The sequence below is a fragment of the Rhipicephalus microplus genome, chromosome 6 (assembly GCF_043290135.1).
Source record: "Rhipicephalus microplus isolate Deutch F79 chromosome 6, USDA_Rmic, whole genome shotgun sequence".
NCBI lineage: Eukaryota > Metazoa > Arthropoda > Arachnida > Ixodida > Ixodidae > Rhipicephalus > Rhipicephalus microplus.
Window position 1 is genome coordinate 82923602 of NC_134705.1, and position 25387 is coordinate 82948988.

The following is a 25387-nucleotide window of genomic DNA, read 5'->3' on the forward strand; positions in this document are numbered from 1 at the left end:
ACAGCTCCCGAGAGTGCTTGGATCATCTGCACGGCGTTTTGCAGCAAAGTCTGCGTCGTCGCACCGGCTTCGTAGGAAACCGTGGGTGCGTTAGCGGCGCGGTCGAGCGAAGGCGAGCAGTCGCCCAGCTCGATCAGTGGGGCGGTTTCAAACAGACCACCGCCCTGCGCGCCATTCCCAGAGCAAAATAGGCTCCTTGTGGGATTTGCCTGTTGTCGAACCAAAGGCGCACTTGGTGCGGCTACCATCGACAATTCAGGCGCCTGCGCAGCGTGCGGTCGAAGTGTCGGTTGCACGGCTGATAGCGGGCAAAAGTCGGCGAGAACCCCGTCAATTCCGCAGGGAACCGACTGCGAGCGCTGTGCCGACGAACTGCCATGCATGCCAAAGGGCGCATTAGCAGTCGGAGGCGCTTGTGCGTAACGTTCGGGTAGGGCAAGAGGCCCATTCCGAAGCGACGCGCCATCTCCAAAGGGAGCGGCTAGGCGCCCCGTGTCGTCACCGCAATAGGGGGTGCCGACACGGACGGGTGTCGGAGGCGCTTGTGCGTAACGTTCGGGTAGGGCAAGAGGCCCATTCCGAAGCGACGCGCCATCTCCAAAGGGGCGGCTAGGCGCCTCGTGTCGTCACCGCAATAGGGGGTGCCGACACGGACGGGTGCAGAAGGGTTCCCGTCCACAGAGGCAATGGCCTCCGTGTGCAACGCGGCATCGGCTAAAAGGGACAGCGGACAAAAGTCCCGCGAAGCAGCCATGTTGCGAGGAGCCCGAATCGCGCAGGCGAACTGACTCGCTAAGAGCAATCAAAAGCTAGGGCTTTTGATACCGCGTTGGGCGCCAGTGTGGTGTACACGTATCCCGAAGGAGTACGGCTACCAGCGTGGGTCCGGTCTTAGCGAGCCGCAGGGCACGCGTTAACCGTCGCCGTGGCGGGAAACACGATACTGCTCAAGTCGCAACACTTTATTGTGGCAACACCAAACGCAGTACAGCCCGTTGCAAAAAGGCGCGGCGGGAAAGCAAGTAGGCTTATCCACGCCACGGGCACAAAGTACTACACAGGGGTGCCACGAGCACGTCTCCGCGGTAAAGGTGATCCACGGAGACACCGGAGCAAAGGCCCAGTTGCTCGAGCGAGGGCAAAGGCGCTCGCGTTGGCTTCGAAGGGAGACGGGTCGGCGTAGCGAGGCCACGCACTAGGACACCGTACCGCCCTTCGGCCGTGCGTACGCAGCGGGGCAACAGCGGGTGAGCGTTCGCCTTGGGCGCAAAGCGCCGTCAGCGAAGTCCGACGAGCCCCGACTGACGGGAGTCGACGGACGAAAAGATAGCGTGGCTCACTGTTTGCTGTCCCGGAGAGTATCTGACCGCTCCCGACGCAGCGCGCGAAAACCTCTCTTGGGAGTCCCCGCGCGCGGCGCCACCGTCAACATCCGCTACCGGGTGAGGGAGTTAAACGTCACTCCGCTCTCCCACCACGGCAGACAGCGAAGGAGGGCAGACATGTCGGGACATGAGAACGGCAGAAAAGGCGGCAAAGCCCGCGCAAAGGCAGCGGGCTAGCCTCAATTCCCACACACGTCACCTGGGAAATTTTCGAGGACGGGGGGACCAGCATAACATGTGACGGAGAGGAAACTCTCACGTCAAAGAAACGAAGAAAAGTGGTGAGAACGCTGCGCTTCCGAATGATGCGGGCACGCGATCGCTTCCTTCAAGAAATGCCCAATAGAGGGAAGGCAATGGAATGCATCGCCGCAGACCCGAGCAGCTCCCACTTCATGCGCTCCGGCAAGTTCACCCGCTTTTGCGACTGGCGCTTCATTCACAGGGCACGCCTGAACCTCCTACCTGTGAATGGAGCCAACCCATGGACCACCTCCGCCGACAAACGGTGCCGTGTGTGCGGTTACGCAGTGGAAACGCTGCCACACGTCCTGGGCCACTGCATGCGCCATAGCGTGGCCTACACCAGTCGTCACAACAAGATTGTGGAGCGGGTGAAACAAGCCGCCAGCAAGAAGTTCACGGTCACGCATGAAAACAGAGCGGTTGGTACCACCAACCTTCGCCCCAACCTCGTTCTCGCCAGGGGGGAAGAGGCGATCATCGTGAACGTGACCTGCCCCTTTGACAACCGGCTCAAAGTACTCGAGGCAGCCCGACTGGAAAAGGAACGAAAATACGAACTAGTTCGGGACTTCTTGCTCCGCCGCTACCAGAGAGTCACGATCGAGGCAGTCGTCGTCGGCATGCTTGGCTCCTGGAACCCGGCAAATGACAGAGTTTTCAAAAAACTCTGCAGCCGGAGATATCTCCGGTTACTTAAGAAGCTTGCAGTGAGCGAGACCATTGCAGCTTCTCGGGAAGTGTACTGCGCACACGTGGCCATAAAGTGACTGTCAATCGCTGGGCCACGTGCTGACAAAGTCACCCTCCCAAATACATTGCAAAATAAGAGGTGATACTACACAGCACACGCCCCTTTCACCTTTTCTCCCCTGCTATTTCCTAATTTCACCTTCTCTCTTTCTACACAGTTCACGATACACCACCTTCTACCTTTCTGGTTGAAGGAACCAAAAATGAGAACAAGTTTTTCCTTTTCGGTCAGAAATGTTCCTAACATTTTTGAAAACCTCTGTTCTTATCAGCTTAATATCTGATACGGATCCTAGTTGGATCCAAGATATTAAACTTATTTTCGCAATGCGGCGGAGTGCTTGAAGCTTGCTTCACCTCCGCCACGGGTTGGCCCGGTATTGCACTACCTCCGGGATCGGCCCACTCACCCCTGCGGGGGTGAGTTCGACAATAAATTCAATGACAGAAAGAGTGTTCGTATTTACCAAGGATATCGGGGTAAACGGCGTGGGTGCGGCGAGTGTCCGAGACGGTGGCGTCACGCCACCCCGGCTGACGCGGTATTCGCGTGCGGGGAGTGCGCTTGCTGTGTTTACACTTACGATTGCTGTGGGAAAATAAATGTTTCTGTGGAAATTTCATAATTGGAGGGCCCCCCCCCCCTTTTTTTTGGTGATGTTCACACGTACATACTCAAGTTTTTATTTTTTTTAAACATCCCTACACATATTAATAAACCTATTGAGTAATTTATTATTACTGTTTCGGAGGAAAGCTAGAAGTGTGTATACGATGTGTATGTACATATGTGTGTAGAAGTGTGTATGTATGTGCCAAGCTAATTCCGCTTTTCCAATTCACCCGTTTCAAAACGAAAAATAAAACAGCCTCTAGAAAATGGTTGTTGGTGTTTCTGTTTACAGTTGCAGTGACAAACGAAGGCATTTTTATTTCACATCTTCACGCGACGTCTTAACCTGAAGACGCGTGCTCTCGCCGCGTCTATGCATCTACACTATTCCCCATCACAAATTAAAATCGCAAAGAACGCCACAGGACCCACCCCGCACACACCTGCTGTACGGTGGAGCGGCAAAGCCCCGATGTGCTTTTTTTATGTCCACTGAGCTGAGTCCCAGCTTCTGCCAGCGGTGGCTGTAATTCGTTGCCACGCGGTCGGCTACCTCGCTGGCGCCCTCAGCCATCACCTTGATGACGATATGATGATATGTGGGGTATGACGTCCCAAAACCACCATATGATTATGAGAGACGCAGTAATGGAGGGCTCCGGAAATTTCGACCACCTGAAGTTCTTTAACGTGCACCCTAATCGGACCACAGGGAAATGCAGCCGCCGCGGCCGGGTTTCGATCCCACAACCTGCGGGTCAGCAGCCGAGTACCTTACAGCCACTAGACCACCACGACGGACATCGCCTTGTTGATCACACACTACATTTCTGAACACCATCTCATACCAGCTCATCCACCGTTGGCTCTCGTTAATTACAACAAACATCCTCGCACGCTCACCTCAATGGAATTGCCAGTTGCTGGAAGTTCCAAGAAAATTGCGCACTAGACGTACGGACGCACCAAGCACGTACCTGAAGCGCCGTGGAACCCAGGACGCGTGAGATCACGCCCCGGGCGAGCTTTGCTGTGCTTTGCCTCTGTACCCACTCATCACTCCTCACAGCTTCACTAAGCCGAGTATGTAGAAGTCGAAGAAGCAGAACAACAAACCGGCCAATCCCCCACAGTGGGTGTGAGCCACAAGTGAAGGCCAACAAAAACGAGCAACACCAGTGAGCGCAGTGACGAAGCTATCGTAATGGGGCGAAATAATCCACGAATATGGCTGCACGTTGACGCACGGTCGCATTTGTGCAACCACCCGTCTCCCGAAGACCGTCTGTCGCGAGTCTTCTCGCACGTTACTCCGCGGAATTCGACGAAAAGCGCAGGCGAGTACTTCTCCACTGATTTCCGCGACCACTTGACGACCGCCTTCTGACGACCGCCTCATGTCCGTCTGGCACGATCGACGGAGCGCCGCACCAGCGCCTCGTACACGCGACCATAGCACTCCTAGCCCTCGGAATCAGCAAAACTCGGACAAGCGTTTTCGACCACGACAGGCTGAGCCTGCCGGCCCGTTGAACGCTTGAACGACATCGCAGCGGCATGTCGCACACTCACGTTCCGTCACCCTCTGCCACATGACCCTTCATACAACGGCTTCACAACGCACGCGGTAGACGTTTTGCGCGAATTCCCGGGTCTGCCTTTTACGGCAGGACCTTCGTCGACCTCGGTGCGGTGTTCCGCCACGTCGGAACTTGCGAGGCATACGTTGAGCGCGCAGAAGCAGCCAAAGACAACACCTTTTTGCCGATGATTGTGGGCGTCGTTGCAGAGGCGTTGCTTGGGCAGCCAGCGTAGAAGCCATGTTGGATGTGTGACGTAGTCACATTTTGCACAGTCATTTTTTTTCTTTTTTCCTTCCAGGCTTTGGTACTCGAGTTGGACATGTACACTATGCATCAGTTCTTAAAACAAGTGCTGTAGCATCCCTCGCGACATGCCTGATAATATTTGCCGGCAAGCATTTGGTGTGACGTCGTGGTTACATTCGAGAGTACGCATGCAAGCAAGCACGCGTGGCTTTGACCTCTGGGAAAAAGAAGGTTTCAGTTTTAACATGTTTGTAAGCGAAACAAGAAACTTCAAGCGGACTAGGGATAAAAGCAATCCCGTGAAGCCAGCGCCGCCGCTGTCGGTGCACAATGCTGGTTGTGCATGGGTGGACGTCGGAATTGCTTTGCTACTGTTTGCCTGGCTTTTGGCCAGGACTAAGTACGAGGTGTGAAAGAATGGATTTTAATTAAGTGCTAATGAATTGCATCGCTTCTCGGCCTTTTGGCTAGACCTATTGTCGAGTGTGCAGTTTTTTTTGGCGTCATCGCGCGAGACCCGGGGTCACGTCACCCTGACGTCGGCCCCTGGGGTTCAAGTTTCAAGACAAGCCTTCGCGGACCACCGCACCGTTCGTGCGGCTGCCGCCCCTGGGTCTCGGGCCCCGCTGCCCGGAGCCCATCTACCCCATGCCAGGAGGAGGAGCAACGCCCCCTGTCAACGCCCGCCGTCCCGGAGCCCCCCTGCGGCCCACCTGGCACTACCAAGGCCTGAGCGGCGTCCGCCCCGGCTGAGCCGCGTCCTACCAGAGTGCAGCTAGACTGCACGACACCAGTCTTGTTACCAGTCACGCTCTCCTGGCGGCCAGCGGCAACGCCCACCAGAATGGCGTCATCACCAGACCTCCCGGTGAGGGAGAATCGCTTTATGTTTAATGCACCAGAGGGAGATGTTTCGATCGATGACCTGATTGACGCGGTTGAATTAACGGCGGGGGAGGACAGTGTTTTTGTGCTCCAACATATGGGGGCGCGAAATTTTTTGGTATGCACCCGCAACCCTAGTCAAGCTACGAAATTAATGGTAGCCGAGGGCTTCCAAGTCAACGGGGTAAACGTAGCAGTAGAAGCGGTAGGGCCGCCGGTTACGTTCGTTAACGCGTACAGATATCCGGCCTACTTACCGGACGAGATACTCAGCAACGCGCTCAGCCAGTACGGCAAAGTGAAGGGCATCACCTTTGCTACTGTAGCCACGCGCCAAACAAAGCTAAATGGGGTTCGAGTCATTAGGATATAAATGAGCCACCCGGTGCCCAATTTTCTGACAATCGCGGGGCACCGCGTAATGTTTGAATACCGCGGGATGCGCCGAGTGTGCGCACGGTGCAGCGAAGTCGGGCACATGGCCTCCGCTTGCTCGGCACCGTATTGCAAACGTTGCGGAGCCTTCGGGCACGAAACAGAAGGTTGTGTTGAGGTGCGTAAACGATGCGGCGGCCAACACGGAACCAAAGAGTGCTTCCGGCGGCGCTCATACGCGTCGATCGCCCGCGGATTCCCCTCGTTGTCCGACCCTGCTCCTTCGCCCAGCAACATAAGTGGCCCTCCCTCATCTAGGGCTTCCGGTTCGTCCCGCCTACAAGTTCTCACACAAAGACCCGCCCGCCGCACGACGGAGAAGGGGCTCGCCCCCGGAAGTCCCGATACCAACACGGAGCAGCCCACCGGCAGCAGCACGGAAACCACGTCCGGCAACGAAGGAGAGAGGCAGGAAAGGGTCGACGACGCCAACTCCGAGACATCGGGAACTGAGTCAAGTGACTTCGAGTCGGTTCCGACGCGATCGCCACCTACAGCACCGCCGCCCCTCTTACCAGCCCTGGAAGATTGCCGAAGTCCGACAACCGCTTTTAAAGGAGCTGCCGGAGAAGCCAAGCCGGACGAGGCCCCTCTTTCAACCCCCATGGCGCCTCCCAACGTGCTAGCGCCGGTGACCAACCGCGACCTGGAAGATGGCCCGCGTGACGCCGCCCTTGAGGACGCGCCCATCGTCAGCCGCGGCTTCTATTTCGTGCCCGATGGCCATGACAGTAACAAGTCTACACTGGCTCCCGCTGCATCCCCCCAGGCACTTCATTCAAGTCGCAAAGCTGACGCCACAGCAGGCCACACGACGACCGGCCGCGAGCAACGAACTCGTTCGCGATCACGTAGGCGACACGGCGACGACGATAGGCGAATAGGCGAGCGAAGTGCGAGAAGCCCGCAGTAAGGAGATAAGACAGCGACGATCCGGGCCCGAGGGACGGAGTAGCGACAGCGACGCTCCGCCCCTTGCGAAAACGAAAAAGCTTGAGGCAGCCAGCACAGGCAAAGGGGAGCCGCTGCCACCACAACCCCTCGCCCCCAGGACCTAAGTTCACCTTTCCCGTACCCTTGCCTGCAGCGATGCGCCGCCTCCTTTCTCTCTACTTTACTACGCCTCCCCCTCTCCTAATCTCGCAGCCCAGGGGCCCTCCTCGCCCGCGCACCCGGCAGCGCCTGCTCCCTCTCCCGCTCACTGCTCTTTTGTTGTGCGCCTTATCAGCCTAGGTGATGGCTTCGCTCCGCTTCGCAACGTGGAATATCCGCGGGTTCCGCGACAAGGCGAAGCAAAAACGTGTAGTTGCCTTCGCCAAAGACGAACACATCGACCTCCTGTTTCTGCAAGAGACCAACTTTCGGTCCCCCCTGGACGTGGCCCACTTTCAGCGTGACTGCCGGGTCGAAGGTTCTTTCTCCTTGACGACCGCCCGGTCCTGTGGCGTCGGGGTTGTTTTCGTCACGGGCAGATTCCGCCACAAATCTCATTGTGTTTTCGGAACCAACGGGCGCACATTGATCCTGGACATCCTCATAGACGGGCGTAGGTTCCGCTTCGTGAATGTTTACGCACCCGCTACGAGGACTGACACCAATATGTACTTCCGGGAACTCCACGAACACCTGGCGGAACCTGTCCCATACGTCATCTTGGGAGACTTCAACTGTGTTGTTGACTCGACTAGTGACGTCCGGGACCCGGGACGCGGAGGCTCTACATACCATGCCAAAGAGCTGGTAAGGACCCTCCGCCACTTGCGTCTTACGGACGCCTGGGTGTACTTGCACGACGCCGAGTTTGGTCCGACACGAACTTCTCGAACCACCGCCAGCCGTTTAGATCGGGCATATATTCCCGACTTGCTACTGCCGGGAGTGACATCGTGCGACGTACTTCGGGTACCAGCCGACTTAGACAATGCATCCGATCACGCCCCACTGGCCACGACCGTGAGATGAATGCCCGGCCCCAGACCGGACGACGCGTCCTGGCGCCTTCACCCTGCGCTGCTAAATGATCCCGAGTCTACCTGAGCGATCCAGCCCTTGATCGAGGAGTCGATAAAAGCCAACTTCCCCATCACTCCGGAAACCTGGGACGACCTCAAGGGAACCTGAAAAGCGCTCCTCCAAGAGGAGGGAAGGCAAAGGAAAAGGCGCAACACCGCCAGAATTAATGAAATCCTGCGCAGAATGCGTATTGTTCAGAGCGCCGATAACCTTACCTCCTCGACGTTTTTACTACCTCGACGTTTAAAAAACGCAGTACGACCGGTTGCTTAGAGCGTCCACCAGAGACCGTAGGAACATACAGGCAGGGTCAGAAGAGCCGAAGGAGGTCAACCTTAAGAAAAATTTAGTTCTAGTGAACAGTGCGTAAATCATTGATCTCAAGGAGTAATGTAATGTTCATTGTAATGTAAGACGTTTGCGGCAATGGCTCCACTAAGATCACTGAGGCAAAACGCCCCGACGGCTCCTTCACGGAGTACCCGGCCGAGATTGTCGCGGCATTCTGCGACTATTTCAAGCTGGCCTTTCGTGAGCCGGACCCCGACGCGACCTACCCGACACCTTCCCTCATGAAGGAGCTTTGCAAGCACATACATCCGCTCGAAGAAGACGAATGCCCGACCTTGTGCAGCCCCGTGACAGAGTCAGAGCTGAAAGCCACCGTCGCGTCTATGCCACCGCGGTCAGCCCCGGGAACGGATGGCCTCACCGCGGGCTTTTATGCGACTTTCTTTGACAGTTTGGCTGCACCATTGCTGGCGTTGGTGAACTCTGTGCTCGAGGGACACGCGAAACCTGCTTCCTTTGGCACGGGACGAGTAGCCCTCATCCTGAAAGACGGCGCCCCGCCAAACGATCCTGCATCATGGCGCCCAATTACGTTACTCAACAGTGACTACAAAATTGTGGCCGCCATTCTCAACAACCGGTTGAAGATTTTCCTGCCCGATGTCATCGCCCCGCACCAAGCTTGAGCCGTCCCAGGCCGATCGATGTACTGGAGCCTGAACAAGACCAGAGACGTCTTCATGTACGCCACCAAGAAGAGAGTGTCAGGGGCCTTCCTATCCCTTGATCAAGCGAAGGCATTTGACCGGGTACGCCATAGCTACCTGTTCCAGACCCTCCGTGAGTTCGGCCTCCCGGAGACCTTCGTGCGGGTCATCAGGCTACTGTACTCAGACCTGCGGTGCAGAGTCGTTGTTAACGGCTCCATGACAGACAACATCGAGTACACAAGAGGCATAAGGCAGGGGTGCCCACTAGGCCCTACACTCTTCGCGCTATCAATTGAGCCCCTCCTTATGTCCCTTGCCTGTGACCCGAACATCCGAGGCCTGCCGCTTACTGGTACGGAGGAACTCAAGGTCTTGGCCTATGCGGACGACATCTCGCTTTTCATGCGAGAGTCGCGCAGCCTCCAGCACTTCAGACGAACCTTCGCCGCATACGCTGAAGCGTCGGGTGCCATGTTGAACGAGGGCAAAAGTAAGGCTCTCCTTTTCGGCCCCTTCCCCGCAAGCGCAATCGGAGGCTTTGAGGTGGTCTCCACAGTCAAGGTGCTTGGAGTGTATTTCTCCTGCGAAGGGGTGGCGTCGACCACGTGGTCACGAGTTCTAGACCGTGCCCACCTCCTCGTTGAGCGCGCAAAGCTCCTAGAACTCACGCTGCGAGAAAAGGCAGTCACCGCAAAGACCAGCGTCCTCGCCCTGGCTGCCCATGCCAGCCGAGTGGCAGCGATTCCCACAAGGACGGCAAATGAACTGAACAAACTAGTCAATGCCTTCATGTGGAACGACAAGCCACCCCTTGTTAAGCGGAGCTTCCTGGAGATGGCAGTGAGCGAGGGGGGCCTGGGACTGCCGCACGCCCTGACCCTGAGCAAGGTGCTGGCACTGAAGACCACCCGCATGCTCGCGCAAAGCAGCAGTTACTTCGGCCGCAAGCTGCTCTTCTACTGGTGCAGCACAAGGCTTGACTGCCTGGAGGTGGACCGGGCTACAGGACCACTCGCCGAATCACCGGCGCCTTTTTACAAGGCAGCGGCGGCGACAGCGCGAATGCTTTGCAAAGAACTGCCTGCTCGCGACGTTGACGCGGACCCACCAGCGCGTATAATCGAAGACCTCTCACGCCTCCAGCTGAGTGGCTATGAAGAAAGAAGAGCAAGCAAGCAAAGCGCGAGTTATCTGCTCACCTCTGCGGTGCCCCACGTGAGGCACAGCACTTTTTGTTCAAAAAAGCCTGGAAGGTGCTGCCCACGAGGACATACTTGCACAAGTTAGGCATCGTGCTGAACTCCCGCTGCCCCGATTGCCAAGGCACCGAAACACAAAACCATGCACTCTTCGAGTGCGTGGCGGCAAAACCAGTGTGGCGCATGGTTGCCCACTGTTTTCGAATCCGCCCTCCCCAGGTCACAATCGAAACAAGGGCGCCTTCGCGCGGCTAGTGGTGTCCTTCACGATGCTCGTAATTTGGCAGAGACGCTCGCTGGCTGAGGCACCCCGGAAACCTCTACGGGCTGCGTACCCTGCGCTTTCGCGCATCAGACGGCTGCTATAGGCCCATTTGTCAAAAGAGCTGGAGGCCAGCGGAGAGGACTTGTTCCTCAGACGCTGGCACACAAGATTCTTTTTTGTAAGGGGCGGGAAGCTTCACGCCCCCCTTATTCACTACTAACCTCCCCCCACCGCTTTGTTTTCTCCCTGGCACCCTTGGTCAAGGAACCAAGCTATCACCAAACTGTAAATATGTACATACAATATTGTATTCCTTCATGTATATAAGGTCAATGTAATGTAGAATATCTGTAGATGGGTTTTTTGTATATGTATATCAGTACATAGGTATATTGTACATGTATTTGAACGTGTTGAAAAAAACCAAATTTTATATAGTGTATATACTTTACCGAGTGCCCTGTCCTTTACATCAAAATTTGTGTGTTTTTGCTCGATTGAATTGTTCCCGGCCAAAGTGCGGCCGCGTTTTGTGTCTCACCGTGACCTGAACTCGCCCTGTTTTGAAGTTAATAAACTTCTATTTGTTGTAGTTGTGGCTTGACCGCCCTGCACTCCCTGATCTTTGTGGAGGCAACCGGATACCCGCCCGGTTACAGCGGAGTCTTTCTCCCTCGCTCCCACCCACCCCCTGTCCACTGCTGCTACTCGGATTCGGCCGCCTCCTGCTGCCTGCCTGCTGCCCTGGTGTTGCTGCCTGGTTGTGCTGCCTTGGTCCTGCTGCCCCAGGACCTGCTGCCCTGCCGTCTGGTCATGCCTGCTGCTTGGTCCTGCCTGCTGCTTGCTGGTGCTGCGCCTGCCGTCCTGGTCCTGCCGCAGCCGCACTCGGGGGCCTCCCTTGCCCTGTCATGGTCGCCATCGACCACCCCGTCCTCGCCGAGGCCCCCTGGCCCTCACGCCTAGCGTGGCAATAGGGTCATGGCCTCCGGGGGTCCAACCCTGAACTCCAGCGAGGACGACGGCGACCCCCCTTGGCAGGGGCGCCAACCAGTGCGCAACGGGAGTACACTTGTAGTGTACTTCCCCGTGCCTCCTGCCATCGAGTGCTGCGAGCTCGGCTGCGGGGCCACCTAACACCCGGCCACATGGACCTCTCGGCGGCAGTCCCTGGAGCGGCACCTGGAGGCGGAGCACGGAACCCGAATTACGAGCACCTCCTACATCAGCTCGCTATGCGGCGACGTCCTGGGCCAAAGACCAATGGCCCATGTCAACAAATGCCTGGCCAACGTTCCCACCGTCACCCCTCCCCAGCGCTTCCGGCACCAGGGCCAAAAGTGCCCAAGGTCCTTCCCCGCAAGGAAGGGCCTTCACAACCATCAACAGTGGCACTTGAAGGAGGAGGCGAAGCAGGCCAGGCAAAACGTCGCCGCAGGTGCTCCGCCCCGACAGCCGCCCACCAGCGCCACCGGTTCCACCAGCCCCCTACAGCAGGCCTCACCCGGACGTGCCGCCACTCCGGGGACACCCTCAGTGGTGGCCCCCTCTTTCTTGCTTAGTGGCGCCGGCTCTCCACCGGGCGAGACGGACCAGCAGCAGCAGGCCACCGCTTTATCTGCCCAAAGCGCCGCTGCAGGACCCTCTCCACAGGAGGTCCTGCCTACCCCCCTGCCAAGCGGCGTTGAGGATGCGGCGGGCAGCCCAGCTGAACACCAGGCAGCACGAACGAGTTCCCCCTCGGACGAGTACTGCAGTCCTGCAGAGGGGGAGCTTCCAGAGCAGACTGCGGGGCGAGCCATTGGGAGCCCACCACCACCTTCTCCCGAGGCGATGACACCCCGCAGAGTCGACCGACACAGCGGCAGCATATACGGCACCCAGGAGGAAGTGGCCGACACCGCCGGACCAGAGAGTGCCTGGGTCTTAGCTGAGATGACGGCGAAGCTGCGGGCACTAAGCCGGTTGCCCGTATCTGAGGAGGAGTGGGCGTGGTTCGAAACCATCCTGGACCGCGCAGAGGCAGCCATTACTGACCATCTAAGGCTGCCCAATCGGGACTCGCGCCAAACACCACATCGGCGCGAGATTAACCCCGATAATCCCTCCCAGATACAGGCTCTTTACAGAAGGAACCGGCGCCGGGCCATCCGGCTGATTGCGGAGGGCCCTTCGCAGCTCTGCCCCATTGACCCAGGCACGCTTCAAAGCTACTACACCCGCCTCTGGTCCCCGGCAGTAGTGGACACAATAATTCTCAGGACGCGAGCCCCCACCAACGAGGAACTGGACCTTTGCCCCTTGTTGGACGAAGAGGTCGCAGCTAAGCTCCGAAGGTGCGAGAGTACAGCTCCGGGAGAGGACCGCCTCACTTACCACCACTGGAGGCAGGTGGATCCTGAACGGCGGTACCTTGCGGCGGTATTCAACGTCTGCCTCAAATACCGCCGCACACCCCGGAGCTGGAAGTCGACGAGGAAGATCCTCATTCACAAGAAGGGCGACCGCGAGGACCCCACAAACTGGCGACCCATTGCCCTTGGTCGAACGATCGCCAAACTGTATGCCGGGTGTCTCACCACCCGGCTGCAGCGGTGGTTGGGTGACCATGCGGTACTGTCCAGGTGTCAGAAGGGCTTCCTGCCGCACGATGGGGTGTTCGAACACAACTTCGTGCTGCAGGGAAGGCTGGACGACGCCAGGACGGGAGGTGGAGAGCTGTGCGTGGGGTTCCTCGATTACGCCAACGCCTTCGGCTCGGTCGCCCATGAGGCCCTCGTCGACACTGTCCGCGGCGCCGGCGCGGGGGAGCCCTTCGCGGAGATCGTGGAGGAACTCTACCGCGCCAACACCACCTGCGTCGTGGCAGCTGACGGCACCGCGGAGCCCATCGCCATCGGAGCGGGCCTACGCGGCCTGAGCGGCCTGCTGTGTACGAGGCGCTGGTGCGGCGATCCGTCGATCGTGCCAGACGGACTTGAGGCGGTCGTCAGAAGGCGGTCGTCAAGTGGTCGCGGAAATCAGTGGAGAAGTACTCGCCTGCGCTTTTCGTCGAATTCGGCTGAGTAACGTGCGAGAAGACTCGCGACAGACGGTCTTCGGGAGACGGGTGGTTGCACAAATGCGACCGTGCGTCAACGTGCAGCCATATTCGTGGATTATTTCGCCCCATTACGATAGCTTCGTCACTGCGCTCGCTGGTGTTGCTCGTTTTTGTTGGCCTTCACTTCTGGCTTACACCCACTGTGGGGGATTGGCCGGTTTGTTGTTCTGCTTCTTCGACTTCTACATACTCGGCTTAGTGAAGCTGTGAGGAGTGATGAGTGGGTACAGAGGCAAAGCACAGCAAAGCTCGCCCGGGGCGTGATCTCACGCGTCCGGGGTTCCACGGCGCTTCAGGTACGTGCGTGGTGCGTCCGTACGTCTAGTGCGCAATTTTCTTTGAACTTCCAGCAACTGGCAATTCCATTGAGGTGAGCGTGCGAGGATGTTTGTTGTAATTAACGAGAGCCAACGGTGGATGAGCTGGTATGAGATGGTGTTCAGAAATGTAGTGTGTGATCAACAAGGCGATGTCCGTCGTGGTGGTCTAGTGGCTGTAAGGTACTCGGCTGCTGACCCGCAGGTTGTGGGATCGAAACCCGGCCGCGGCGGCTGCATTTCCCTGTGGTCAGATTAGGGTGCACGTTAAAGAACTTCAGGTGGTCGAAATTTCCGGAGCCCTCCATTACGGCGTCTCTCATAATCATATGGTGGTTTTGGGACGTCATACCTCACATATCATCATATCGTCATCAAGGTGATGGCTGAGGGCGCCAGCGAGGTAGCTGACCGCGTGGCAACGAATTACAGCCACCGCTGGCAGGAGCTGGGACCCAGGTCAGTGGACATAAAAAAAGCACATCGGAGCTTTGCCGCTCCACCGTACAGCAGGTGTGTGCGGGGTGGGTCCTGTGGCGTTCTTTGCGATTTTAATTTGTGATGGGGAATAGTGTAGATGCATAGACGCGGCGAGAGCACGCGTCTTCAGGTTAAGACGTCGCGTGAAGATGTGAAATAAAAATGCCTTCGTTTGTCACTGCAACTGTAAACAGAAACACCAACAACCATTTTCTAGAGGCTGTTTTATTTTTCGTTCCGAAACGGGTGAATTGGAAAAGTGGAATTAGCTTGGCACATACATACACACTTCTACACACATATGTACATACACATCGTATACACACTTCTAGCTTTCCTCCGAAACAGTAATAATAAATTACTCAATAGTTCTATTAATATGTGTAGGGATGTTTAAAAAAAATAAAAACTTGAGTATATACGTGTGAACATAACCAAAAAAAGGGGGGGCCTCCAATTATGCAAATTTCCACAGAAACATTTATTTTCCATTTTCCAGCAATCCTAAGTGTAAACACAGCTAGCGCACTCCCCGCACGCGAATACCGCATCAGCCGGGGCGGCGTGACGCCACCGTCTCGGACACTCGCCGCACCCACGCCGTTTACCCCGATATCCTTAGTAAATTCGAACACTCTTTCTGTCATTGAATTTATTGTCGAACTCACCCCCGCAGGGGTGAGTGGGCCGATCCCGGAGGTAGTGCAATACCGGGCCAACCCGTGGCGGAGGTGAAGCAAGCTTCAAGCACTCCGCCGCATTGCAAAAATAAGTTTAATATCTTGGATCCAAATAGGATCCGTATCATATATTAAGCTGATAAGAACAGATTTTTATTAATGTTTCATGGGGCCGTAGGTGATTGAGTCCGACTTTTAGACATGACTTGCGTGAAAAAGTTCTCGCGACGAAGTTAACCACATTGACATGGCACAACGCAGGTGAAAAAAATGCGCGCGTCGCGTAACAATAGATAACATTGCGTGGCAAGACAGGATATTCTTAGGGGCAAGCACGCACACCTAGGTTAGCTTTACATGCACAGTCACATGCGGACGCGAGGCAGTCAGTGGCTTTCACGTAAGTGTTCTTGGTGGATCTCGCGAGATGCAGCGATCACCTCACTTACGCAAAGCTTCTTAAACAGGCGTAAGTAGGCACGCGAACAAATGCGACGAAGTACGCGGTCGTTCGCTGAGTCCCACGCGCCGAAGGCACCAACGATGACGGCGGACGGTAACCCGTTCGACGGTAACCCGGAGAAACGCCGCCACCGGCTCGTAGTGAGCCAGCTTGGCGTTACGGGCGTTCTCAAAGGCGTCCGGCGTGCTCTCGAACGGGCACGTGACGTCGATGACGATAGCCTCTTCGCCACGCACCAGGACGAGATCCGGACGTAGGCCCGTGTCTCCGACGGCCTGGTTCTCGAAGGCCAACGTGAACTCGCGGGAGGCGGCGGTCCGGACGCGGTCGACGATGGCGTTTTGGCGGGCCCGGTAGAGCACACTGCGAGGCATGCAGTAGCATACCACATGCGGCAGTGTCTCCCTCAGGTACCCGCAAACGCGGCACCGCTGGTCCCTGTCCGGTGCCCCCCCCCCCCCATGCGAGCGCCGTTGAGGGGCAGGAGGTTGAGGCGGGCCCTATGCACAAACCGCCAGTCTGCGAAGGAGGTGAAGGCGCCCGTCCGCATGAAATGGGAACTGGCGCGATCAGCTGCCACGCAGGCCAGCACCTTCCCCTAATTGGGGAGGTTGTGCAGGGCCTGGTCCCGTTCCGTGGCCAGCACCTCTCGAAGTGTGCGCATTACGCGGCACCGGTGCTGTGGGGTAATCGTAGCGTCACCGCAGGTGAGCCGGACGCCGCCAGGATCCAGGGTCCAGGCGACGTTGTAGCGGCGTGACGCTTTACGGGCGTTGGTCCAGACGGATCGCAGCTGGGTGGCCGGGACCCGGAACCCGTCTTCAAGTGACCCCCCGAGCTAGGACTCCAGCTCGAAGCGGGTGACCTCCCAACCGAGGCGGGCAGTGGCGGTTGCATAGGCGTCATCCAATGCCATCTGCCGCAGCTCGGTGTCGGGGGACATCAGAAGCTTGAAGGCGGAGTCGATGCGGCAGAGGTCGCTAAGCTCCGCCGCAACGGGGATCCCGACGGCACCACTGGAAGCGGATCCGTAAAGGTAGTTTGTCGCCGCGTTGGTGGGAAGGTAAAGCGTCCGCTTTACCAGCGGCCGAATGGCATCGTCCAGTCAGCGCCAGTGCGTCGTCGAAAGGACCCCGCACCTCATCGGGAAGTTGAGCCCCGGGTAGACGAAGGTCCGGAAAGCATCCAGACGCTGCCACGGCGCCAACATCGATGACATGATCGCCCGGGCTTGGGCGAGGGCGGTCTCGACGACGGAACCGGAGCCGGAGGGGATCCGAAAGCCAATCGGGCGTCCCAGGTACCGCTGCGGCTCGAAGTCGCGCAGTACCGAGATGGGGACGCCCGAAACTCGGAACTCCGTCTGGCGCATCCCCACAGGTGTCGATCCGACCATGTGGAAGGACGCGCACTTGGACGGGTTCAAGGACAAGCCCAGGGACGCGGCGAGGGTCTCGATCCGGTCGATGCGCTGCTGGAGTCGGCGCGGGGTCGAGGCCAGGGGAGTCAGGTCGTCCGCGTAGGCAAGGACCTTGTGGTCGAAACCACCACCCTGCACTGCGCGGACGCCCGGGTCGATCACTAAGTTGAATAGGATTCCGCTCAGTGGGCAACCCTGACGTAGTCCTGCCAGGACTGGGATCGGCTCGGTGGTTCCCTCGGCCGCCAGGATACAGGTGCTGTTATCCCAGTAAAGGTCGCCGATCAACTCCGTAAACACGGAGCCGGCGCCAGCACCTTGCAGGGCGTAGAGCAAAGCCTGGTGCGGGACTGAGCCGAACGCGTTGTGGAAATCCAACAGCGCCGCACACAGGTCGGGGCCTCCCGATCGGGCGATGTCGAGCCTGCGCTGTAAAATATAGTTAAGTTCGATCACGCCGTCGTGCGGAAGGAAGCCCTTCTGGCACTTGGACAAGACGGCGTGTTCGATCATCTAGGCCTGGAGCCGGGCTGCAAGGCACTTAGCGTAAAGCTTTGCTGCCGCGCAGCCGAGGGCTATGGGCCGCCAGTTAGACGGGACTTGCGGATCCCCCCTCTTGAAGATGAGGACGGTCCGCGTCGTCCTCCAGGAATCCGGCGTTCGGCGGTGGTGGAGGCAGGCGTTGAACAACGCCGTCAGGAACCGTGCTTCCGGGTCGACCGTTCGCCAGTGGTGATAGGTTAGACGGTCTGCCCCGGGAGCCGTGCTCTCTGACTTGCGCAGGCGCCCGTACACCTCGTCGGTCGAAAACTTCGACGTGTCGACGCCCGCCGGAGCCGGATCGCGTCCAAAAAGCAGGGTGGAGTCGGCTTGACGGGCCGACCACGTGTGCCCCCAGTGATCCTGCAGGTCTTGTAGCGGGATGGCGCATGTCTGGGGTGGTCCCTCCAGGATCAGCCGAACCGCGCGTCGACGGTTGCGGCGGTACAGCCACTGTATGTCGACCGCGTTCGACGGGTCGGGCTGGTGGCGTTGGCGATCAGGACGCACCGGTGGGAGTTGCACCGCCTCTACAGCCAAGGCGACGGCCCGCGTCCATGCTTCCTCACATTGGGCCCATGACTCGTTCGTGGGCGGGTCCCGCAGCAAGGAGCGGAGCAGGCGTGCCTGGTCCTCGAGGAGGCGCGGGTGGTCCGGTGGCATCTGGAGGGTCGTGGAGTCGGTCTCGGAATGCTCTTGTACTTCGTCGGGATCCGCCGCGGCCTCGTCCACGGACGCGGGTGGCGACGGGGAGGAGGCAGGAGACACCGGGGAACCGAGCAAAACGACCGGGGACGACCCGGCATCGAGCGGCGGCGAGGACACCGCGACGTTGTAAGAGATCGTATTGTCGTCGTCGTCGTCGAGTAGAAACGCGGCATCGCCAACGGGTGAAGCCGCCGACGAGCCGCGCGGGGCGGGAGACGCACCATTGGACGACGACGAGGGCTCGAAGTCGTACGGTACCAGGACTTGCCTGGCGGACGACGGGGGTCTCTGTGGCGACGCAAGATCCGGCGACCGTGGTGACCCGGGGAAGGGTGAGGCCACGGGAACGCCGGCGGGCGTCGAGACCCCGGTGTGCGGCGTAGGTCAGGACGTGCCTCCGGCGTCGCGCAATGGCTGCTCGGAGGGGGCCGGGCTTGCGGCAGGAGATGGTGGCGGCGAACCGGGGACGTAGGCCGAGCCCACGGACGTCGACGAACCGCTGGACGACTGGTACATGAAGGCAGATGGTTCGCCGATCGACGCGGGCGAAGAGGCCCCCGATCTGGCGGCCGAAGACGACGAGGGCCGCACCGGAGACGCGGCGTCAGAGGGCGATAGGCCCCTGAGGCGTCGCGAAGCCCGGGGTGCTGCTGGCGGCGACGAGGAACCCGATCCGGACGATGACGTGTCAGATGATGTGCTGACGTGGCGCACACGCCAGGCAGGCGCGCGCTCGCGAGCGGCGCCGGACGACCCAGCCTGGTCGACGTGGCATCGCAGGTGATTGGCCAGGCCGCGCTTGGTCGTAAACGTGGCGTCACCCACGCCACAGCGACGGCGAGGCGTCTCCGTCGATGGCACGAGCGTGGCCCTTGCCAGGCAGTGAAGGTTCGTGGGCCGGTACGTGAGCGGCGCGTCGCACACCGTGCACACGTAGATTCGCTCCCTCACACGAACGCCGTGCTCGAACTCCACGTGGCGGCGCACCGACTGCGCGCGAGACGTCCAAACGGCCCCGCTGTACTTCATACTGCAGTTGCCGACCGGGCACTGCTGCTCCGCCGGGGCCGGGAGATAAACCCACAGAACGTCGCCGTCCAGGGCCGGCTGGCGTGGTTGCACCGGGGCAGAAGGGCGTGAGGACGCCGGTGCTTCGGAACCAGCCGGTCCCGACGAGGGCGACGCAGTCGACGCCGGCGATGAAGGGCCCGCCGCAGGAGAACCCGGAGTCCCGCGCCGAGGTCGCTGAGGAGGGGGTGGTGCCGGGGAGTCAGTAGGGGCAGCAGCGTGGCGGCGCCTGCCACGACGGGCCCTCGCGGAACTCGGGCTGGCAGGATCCATGGCGGCGGTCCCGGCAGGCAGCAGGACCGGACAGCAACAGCAGGGCCAGGCAGGACCAGGTGGGCCGGGCGGTGGGCGACGACGGCGATGCGGTCACGACGGTGACCGTGGCCCGATGACGTCGTCAGCAGGCGGTGACGACCGGGCCGGGCATGTAGCAGGCGGCAGGCGAAGAGCCAAGCAGAGAAATGAGCTGTAGACTCTCACCGACCGCCGTCCAGCACCCGGGGGTCGCCAGGGCCAGCCAGGACGTCCAAGGCCTCCAGGGTCAGCAGGTCCGCCACGTCCAGCGTCCAGGAACGGGAAGCTCCGCCGGTCAGCAGCAGCAGCAGGTGCCCCTCCGAAAGGGCAGGCGCAGCCAGGAACGTCGCCTTCCCGGGGTGGCCGAGTCCCCGGGAGGGAACGCCTCTCGACCGTTTGCCAGCGGATCAAAGTGGGTCAGCTTAATTAAGCTGATAAGAACAGATATATTTTTATTAATGTTTCATGGGGCCGTAGTTGATTGAGTCCGACTATTAGACATAGTTTTTTACCCCGCAACATAATTGACGTTAGGGCAACAGCCAAAACAGGAAATGGCGCGTAACAATCGACGCTTTCAGGGCACTTGCAATGATGTACTTGGGGAGTTCGCAAATGGTCGGGAACGAGTTCTACCATATTATACAATGATAATGCATTTGCATTTTCCTAAGGACGCGCACGCACACAGTTTAATTTGACTGCCGTAAGTGTTCGTGATATATGCCTCGTGATGCGGCAATCATTTCACTAACGCATAGTTTCTTAAATAGGCGCAGATAGGGACGCGAACATATGCGCCGAAGCACACGATCGTTCCTTGAGTCCCACGCGCCGAAGGCTCCCACGATGACGGCGTCCATGGTGACCCGCTGGTACCGGCGATGGAGAAACGCCACCACCAGCTCGTAATGAGCCAGCTTGGCGTTACGGGCGTTCTCAAAGCCATCCGGCGTATTCTTGAACGGGCACGTGACGTCGATGACAATAGCCTCTTCGCCACGCACCAGGACGAGATTCGGACGCAGGCCCGTGTCTCCGATAGCCTGGTTTTCGAAGGACACCGTGAACTCGCGGGAGGCGGCGGTCCGCACGCGGTTGACGATGGCGTCGTGGCGGGCCCGGTAGAGCGCACAGCGAGGCATGCAGTGGCACACCACATGCGGCAGCGTCTCCCTCAGGTACCCGCAGACGCGGCACCGCTGGTCCCTGTCCGGTGCGCCCCACATGCGAGCGCCGTTGAGTGGGAGCAGGTTCAGGCGGGCCCTGTGCACGAACCGCCAGTCCGCGAAGGTGGTGAAGGCGCCCGTCCGCATGAAGTGGGAACTGGAGCGATCAGCCGCCACACAGGCCAGCACCTTCCCTTGGTTGGGGAGGTCATGCAGGGCGCGGTCCCGTTCTCTGGCGAGTATCTCACGCAGCGTCCGCATGACGCGGCAGCGGTGCTGCGGAGTTATCGTCGCGTCGCCACAGGTGAGCCGAACGCCGCCAGGATCCAGGGTCCAGGCGACGTTGTAGTGGCGGGACGCCTTACGGGCATTCGTCCACACGACCGCAACTGGTTGGCCGGGACGCGGAACCCGTCCTTAAGCGGTCCCCCGAGGTAGGACTCCAGCTCGAAGCGGGTGACCTCCTTCCGAGGCGGGCAGTGGCAGTTGCATAGGCGTCGTCCAAGGCCATCTGCCGCAGCTCGGTGTCGGGGGACGTCAGGAGCTTGTAGGCCGAGTCGATGCGGTAGAGTTGGCTGAGCTCCGCCGCGACCGGGATCCCGACGGCACCACCAGGGGCGGAACCATAGATGTAGTTGGTGGCCGCATTGGTTGGTAGGTAAAGCGTGCGCTTTACCAGCGGCCGAATGGCATCGTCCAGTCAGCGCCAGTGCGTCGTCGAAAGGACCCCGCACCTCATCGGAAAGTTGAGCGCCGGGTAGACAAAGGTCCGGAGGGCGTCCAGACGCTGCCACGGCGCCAACATCGATGACATGATCGCCCGGGCTTGGGCGATGGCGGACTCGACGGCGGAACTGGAGCCGGAGGGAATCCTGAAGCCGATGGAACGTCCCAAACACCACTGCGGCTCAAAGTCGCGCAGTACCGAGATGGGAACGCCCGAGACTCTGAACTCCGTCGGGCGCATCCCCACAGGTGTCGATCCGACCATGTGGAAAGACGCGCACTTCGACGGGTTCAACGACAGGCCCAGGGATGCGGCGAGGGTCTCGATCCTGTCGATCCGCTGTTGTAACCTGCGCGCAGTCGAGGCCAGGGGAGTCAGGTCGTCCACGTAGGCGAGGATCGTGTGGTCGGAGCCACCACCCTGCACTGCGCGGACGACCGGGTCAATCACTAAGTTGAATAAAATTCCACTTAGCGGGCAACCCTGACGCAGCCCGTCCAGAATCGGGATCGGTTCGGTAGCTCCCTCGGCCGCCAGGATACAGGTGCTGTTGTCCCTGTAAAGGTCGCCGATCACCTCCGTAATCACGGGGCTGGCGCCAGCACCGGTCAGGGCATCGAGCAAAGCCTGGTGCGGGACAGAGCCAAACGCGTTGTTAAAGTCCAACAGCGCAGCACACAGGTCGGGGCCTCCCGACCGGGCGATATTGAGCCTGCGTTGTAAGATGTAGTTAAGCTCGAACACGCCGTCGTGCGGAAGGAAGCCCTTCTGGCACTTCGACAGCACGGCGTTCTCGATCATCCAGGCCTGGAGCCGGGCTGCAAGGCACTAAGCATAAAGCTTCGCTGCCGTGAAGCCAAGGGCTATGGGCCGACAGTTGTATGGGACCTGGGGGTCTCCTCTGTTGAAAATGAGGACGGTTCGAGTTGTCCTCCAAAAGTCTGGCGTGCGTCTGTGGTGTAGACAGGCGTTGAAGAGCGCTGCCAGGAACCGTGCCTCCGGGTCGACCGTTCGCCAGTGGTGGTAGGTAAGACGGTCTGCTCCGGGGGCCGTGCTCTCGGACATGCGCAAACGCCCGAAACCCTCGTCCGGTGAAAAGTTGGTCGTATCTACTCCCGCCGGGGCCGGTTCTCTTCCCAGAAGAAGGGTAGAGTCGGCCTGGCGGGCCGACCACGTGCGTCCCCAGTGGTCCTGCAGATCCTGAAGATGGATGGCGCACGTCTGGGGTGGTCCGTCAGGGATCAGCCGAACCGCGCGTCGACGGTTGCGGCGGTAGAGCCGCTGTATGTCGACCGCATTCGTTGGGTCGGGCTGGCGGCGTCGGCGACCAGGACGCACCGGTGGGAGACGCACCGCCTCGACAGCCAAGGCGACGGCCCGCGTCCATGCTTCCTCGCATTGGGCCCATGACTCGTCGGTGGGCGGGTCCCGCAGCAAGGAGCGGAGCAGGCGTGCCTGGTCCTCGAGGAGGCGCGTGTGGTCCGGTGGCAACCGGAGGGTCGCGGGGTCGGACTCGAGCTGCTCCTGTACGTCGTCGGAATCCGCCGCTGCCTCGTCCACGGACGCGGGTGGCGACGGCGAGGAGGCCGGAGACACCGGGGACCCGGGCAGAACGACCGGGGACGACCCGGCACTGAGCGGTGGCGAAGACACCGCGACGTCGTAGGAGATGGTGTCGTCGTCGTCGACTAAAAACGCGGCATCGCCAACGGGCGAAGCCGCCGACGAGCCGCGCGAAGCGGGAGACGCGCCATTGGACGACGACGAGGGCCCGAAGTCGTACGGTACCAGGACTTGCCTGGCGGACGACGAGGGTCTCTGTGGCGACGCAGGATCCGGCGACCGTGGTGACACGAGAACGGGCGAGTCCACGGGAACGCCGGCGGGCGTCGGGACCCCTATGTGCGGCGTAGGTGAGGACGTGCCTCCGGCGTCGCGCAATGGCTGCTCGGAGGGGGCCGGGCTTGTGGCAGGTGATGGTGCCGGCGAACCGGAGACGGAGGCCGAGCCCACGGACGTCGAAGAACCGCTGGACGACAGGTACTCGAGGGCAGGCGGTTCGCCGATCGACGCGGGCGAAGAGGCCCCCGACCCGGCGGCCGGAGTCGACGAGGGCCGCACCGAAGGTGTGGCGTCAGAGGGCGATAGGCCCCTGAGTCGTCGCGAAGCCCGGGGTGCTGCTGGCGGCGACGAGGAACCCGATCCGGACGATGACGTGTCAGACGATGTGCTGACGTGGCGCACACGCCGGGCAGGCGCGCGCTCGCGAGCGGCGCCGGATGGCCCAGCCTGGTCGACGTGGCATCGCAGGTGATTGGCCAGGCCGCGCTTGGTCGTAAACGTGGCGTCGCACACGCCACAGCGACGGCGAGGCGTCTCCGTTGTTGGCACGAGCGTGGCCCTTGCCAGGCAGTGGTGGTACGAGGGCCATGGATTCTACACTTTGATCTTAGCCAAAAGGCCGAGAAGCGATGCAATTCATTAGCACTTAATTGAAATCCATTCTTGCACACCTCGTACTTAGTCCTGACCGAAAGCCAGGCAAACAGTAGCAAAGCAATTCCGACGTCCACCCATGCACAACCAGCATTGTGCACCGACAGCGGCGGCGCTGGCATCACGGCATTGCTTTTATTCCTAGTCCGCTTGAAGTTTCTTGTTTCGCTTAAAAACATGTTAAAACTGAAACCTTCTTTTTCCCAGAGGTCAAAGCCACGCGTGCTTGCTTGCATGCGTACTCTCGAATGTAACCATGACGTCACACCAAATGCTTGCCGGCGAACATTATCAGGCATGTTGCGAGGGATGCTACAGCACTTGTTTCAAAAACTGACGCATAGTGTACATGTCCAACTCGAGCACCAAAGCCTATAAGGAAAAAAGAAAAATAATGACTGTGCAAAATGTAACTACGTCACCCATCCAACATGGCTTCTACGCTGGCTGCCCAAGCAACGCCTCTGCAACGACGCCCACAATCATCGGCAAAAATGTGTTGCCTTTGGCTGCTTCAGCGCGCTCAACGTATGCCTTGCAAGTTCCGACGTGGCGGAACACCGCACCGAGGTCGACGAAGGTCCTGCCGTAAAAGGCAGACCCGGGAATGCGTGCGAAACGTCTACCGCGTGCGTTGTGAAGCCGTTGAATGAAGGGTCATGTGGCAGAGGGTGACGGAACGTGAGTGTGCGACATGCCGCTGCGATGTCGTTCAAGCGTTCAACGGGCCGGCAGACTCTGCCTGTCGTGGTCGAAAACGCTTGTCCAAGTTTTGCTGATTCCGAGGGGTAGGAGTGCTATGGTGGCGTGTACGAGGCGCTGGTGCGGCGCTCCGTCGATCGTGCCAGACGGACATGAGGCGGTCGTCAGAAGGCGGTCGTCAAGTGGTCGCGGAAATCAGTGGAGAAGTACTCACCTGCGCTTTTCGTCGAATTCCGCTGGGTAAGGTGCGAGAAGACTCGCGACAGACGGTCTTCGGGAGACGGGTGGTTGCACAAATGCGACCGTGCGTCAACGTGCAGCCATGTTCGTGGATTATTTCGCCCCATTACGATAGGTTCGTCACTGCGCTCGCTGGTGTTGCTCGTTTTTGTTGGCCTTCACTTGTGGCTCACACCCACTGTGGGGGATATGCCGGTTTGTTGTTCTGCTTCTTCGACTTCTACATACTCGGCTTAGTGAAGCTGTGAGGAGTAATGAGTGGGTACAGAGGCAAAGCACAGCAAAGCTCGCCCGAGAAGTGATCTCACGCGTCCTGGGTTCCACGGCGCTTCAGGTACGTGCGTGGTGCGTCCGTACGTCTA

At 59.4% G+C, this 25387-nt stretch overlaps 4 protein-coding genes, 1 non-coding gene and 1 pseudogene across 5 annotated transcripts in view; 4 read left to right on the forward strand and 2 right to left on the reverse strand.

The window, feature by feature from the left end:
- The window catches only part of LOC142765338 (uncharacterized), a 187221-nt gene that overhangs the window by 49424 nt on the left and 112410 nt on the right, over positions 1–25387 (forward strand). The window lies entirely within an intron of this gene.
- LOC142765909 (uncharacterized) lies at positions 1742–5576 on the forward strand. The gene is made up of 2 exons (XM_075867714.1): positions 1742–2338; positions 5382–5576. The coding sequence occupies exons 1-2, from the start codon at positions 1742–1744 to the stop codon at positions 5574–5576; spliced, it is 792 nt and encodes a 263-aa protein (XP_075723829.1).
- Positions 2614–2792, forward strand: LOC142766461 (U2 spliceosomal RNA; annotated as a pseudogene).
- Positions 5134–15042, forward strand: LOC142765910 (uncharacterized). The gene is made up of 3 exons (XM_075867715.1): positions 5134–5691; positions 11215–13563; positions 15018–15042. Exons 2-3 carry the CDS (start codon positions 11882–11884, stop codon positions 15040–15042), a joined length of 1707 nt encoding a protein of 568 aa, XP_075723830.1. The 5' UTR covers positions 5134–5691; positions 11215–11881.
- Positions 15196–15381, reverse strand: LOC142766473 (U2 spliceosomal RNA). The gene has a single exon (XR_012884538.1). It is a non-coding gene; the product is annotated as a U2 spliceosomal RNA (small nuclear RNA).
- LOC142765911 (uncharacterized) lies at positions 19874–21121 on the reverse strand. Its single transcript, XM_075867716.1, has 2 exons — positions 20503–21121; positions 19874–20076 (listed from the first exon to the last, which is right to left on the reverse strand). Exons 1-2 carry the CDS (start codon positions 21119–21121, stop codon positions 19874–19876), a joined length of 822 nt encoding a protein of 273 aa, XP_075723831.1.

Bases quoted from the DNA above. Each gene is read 5' to 3' on its own strand.
- LOC142765910 (XM_075867715.1), top strand. From the start codon at position 11,882: ATGGCCCATGTCAACAAATGCCTGGCCAACGTTCCCACCGTCACCCCT. The intron at 13,564-15,017 runs GTGCGGCGATCC...TCCATTTTCCAG, and splicing joins CTGCTGTGTACGAGGCGCTG to CAATCCTAAGTGTAAACACA.
- LOC142765909 (XM_075867714.1), top strand. From the start codon at position 1,742: ATGGAATGCATCGCCGCAGACCCGAGCAGCTCCCACTTCATGCGCTCC. The intron at 2,339-5,381 runs GTGAGCGAGACC...CTGGGGTTCAAG, and splicing joins GGTTACTTAAGAAGCTTGCA to TTTCAAGACAAGCCTTCGCG.
- LOC142765911 (XM_075867716.1), bottom strand. From the start codon at position 21,121: ATGCGGACGCTGCGTGAGATACTCGCCAGAGAACGGGACCGCGCCCTG. The intron at 20,077-20,502 runs GTGTGCTTCGGC...AACGGTCGAGAG, and splicing joins GTGGGACTCAAGGAACGATC to GCGTTCCCTCCCGGGGACTC.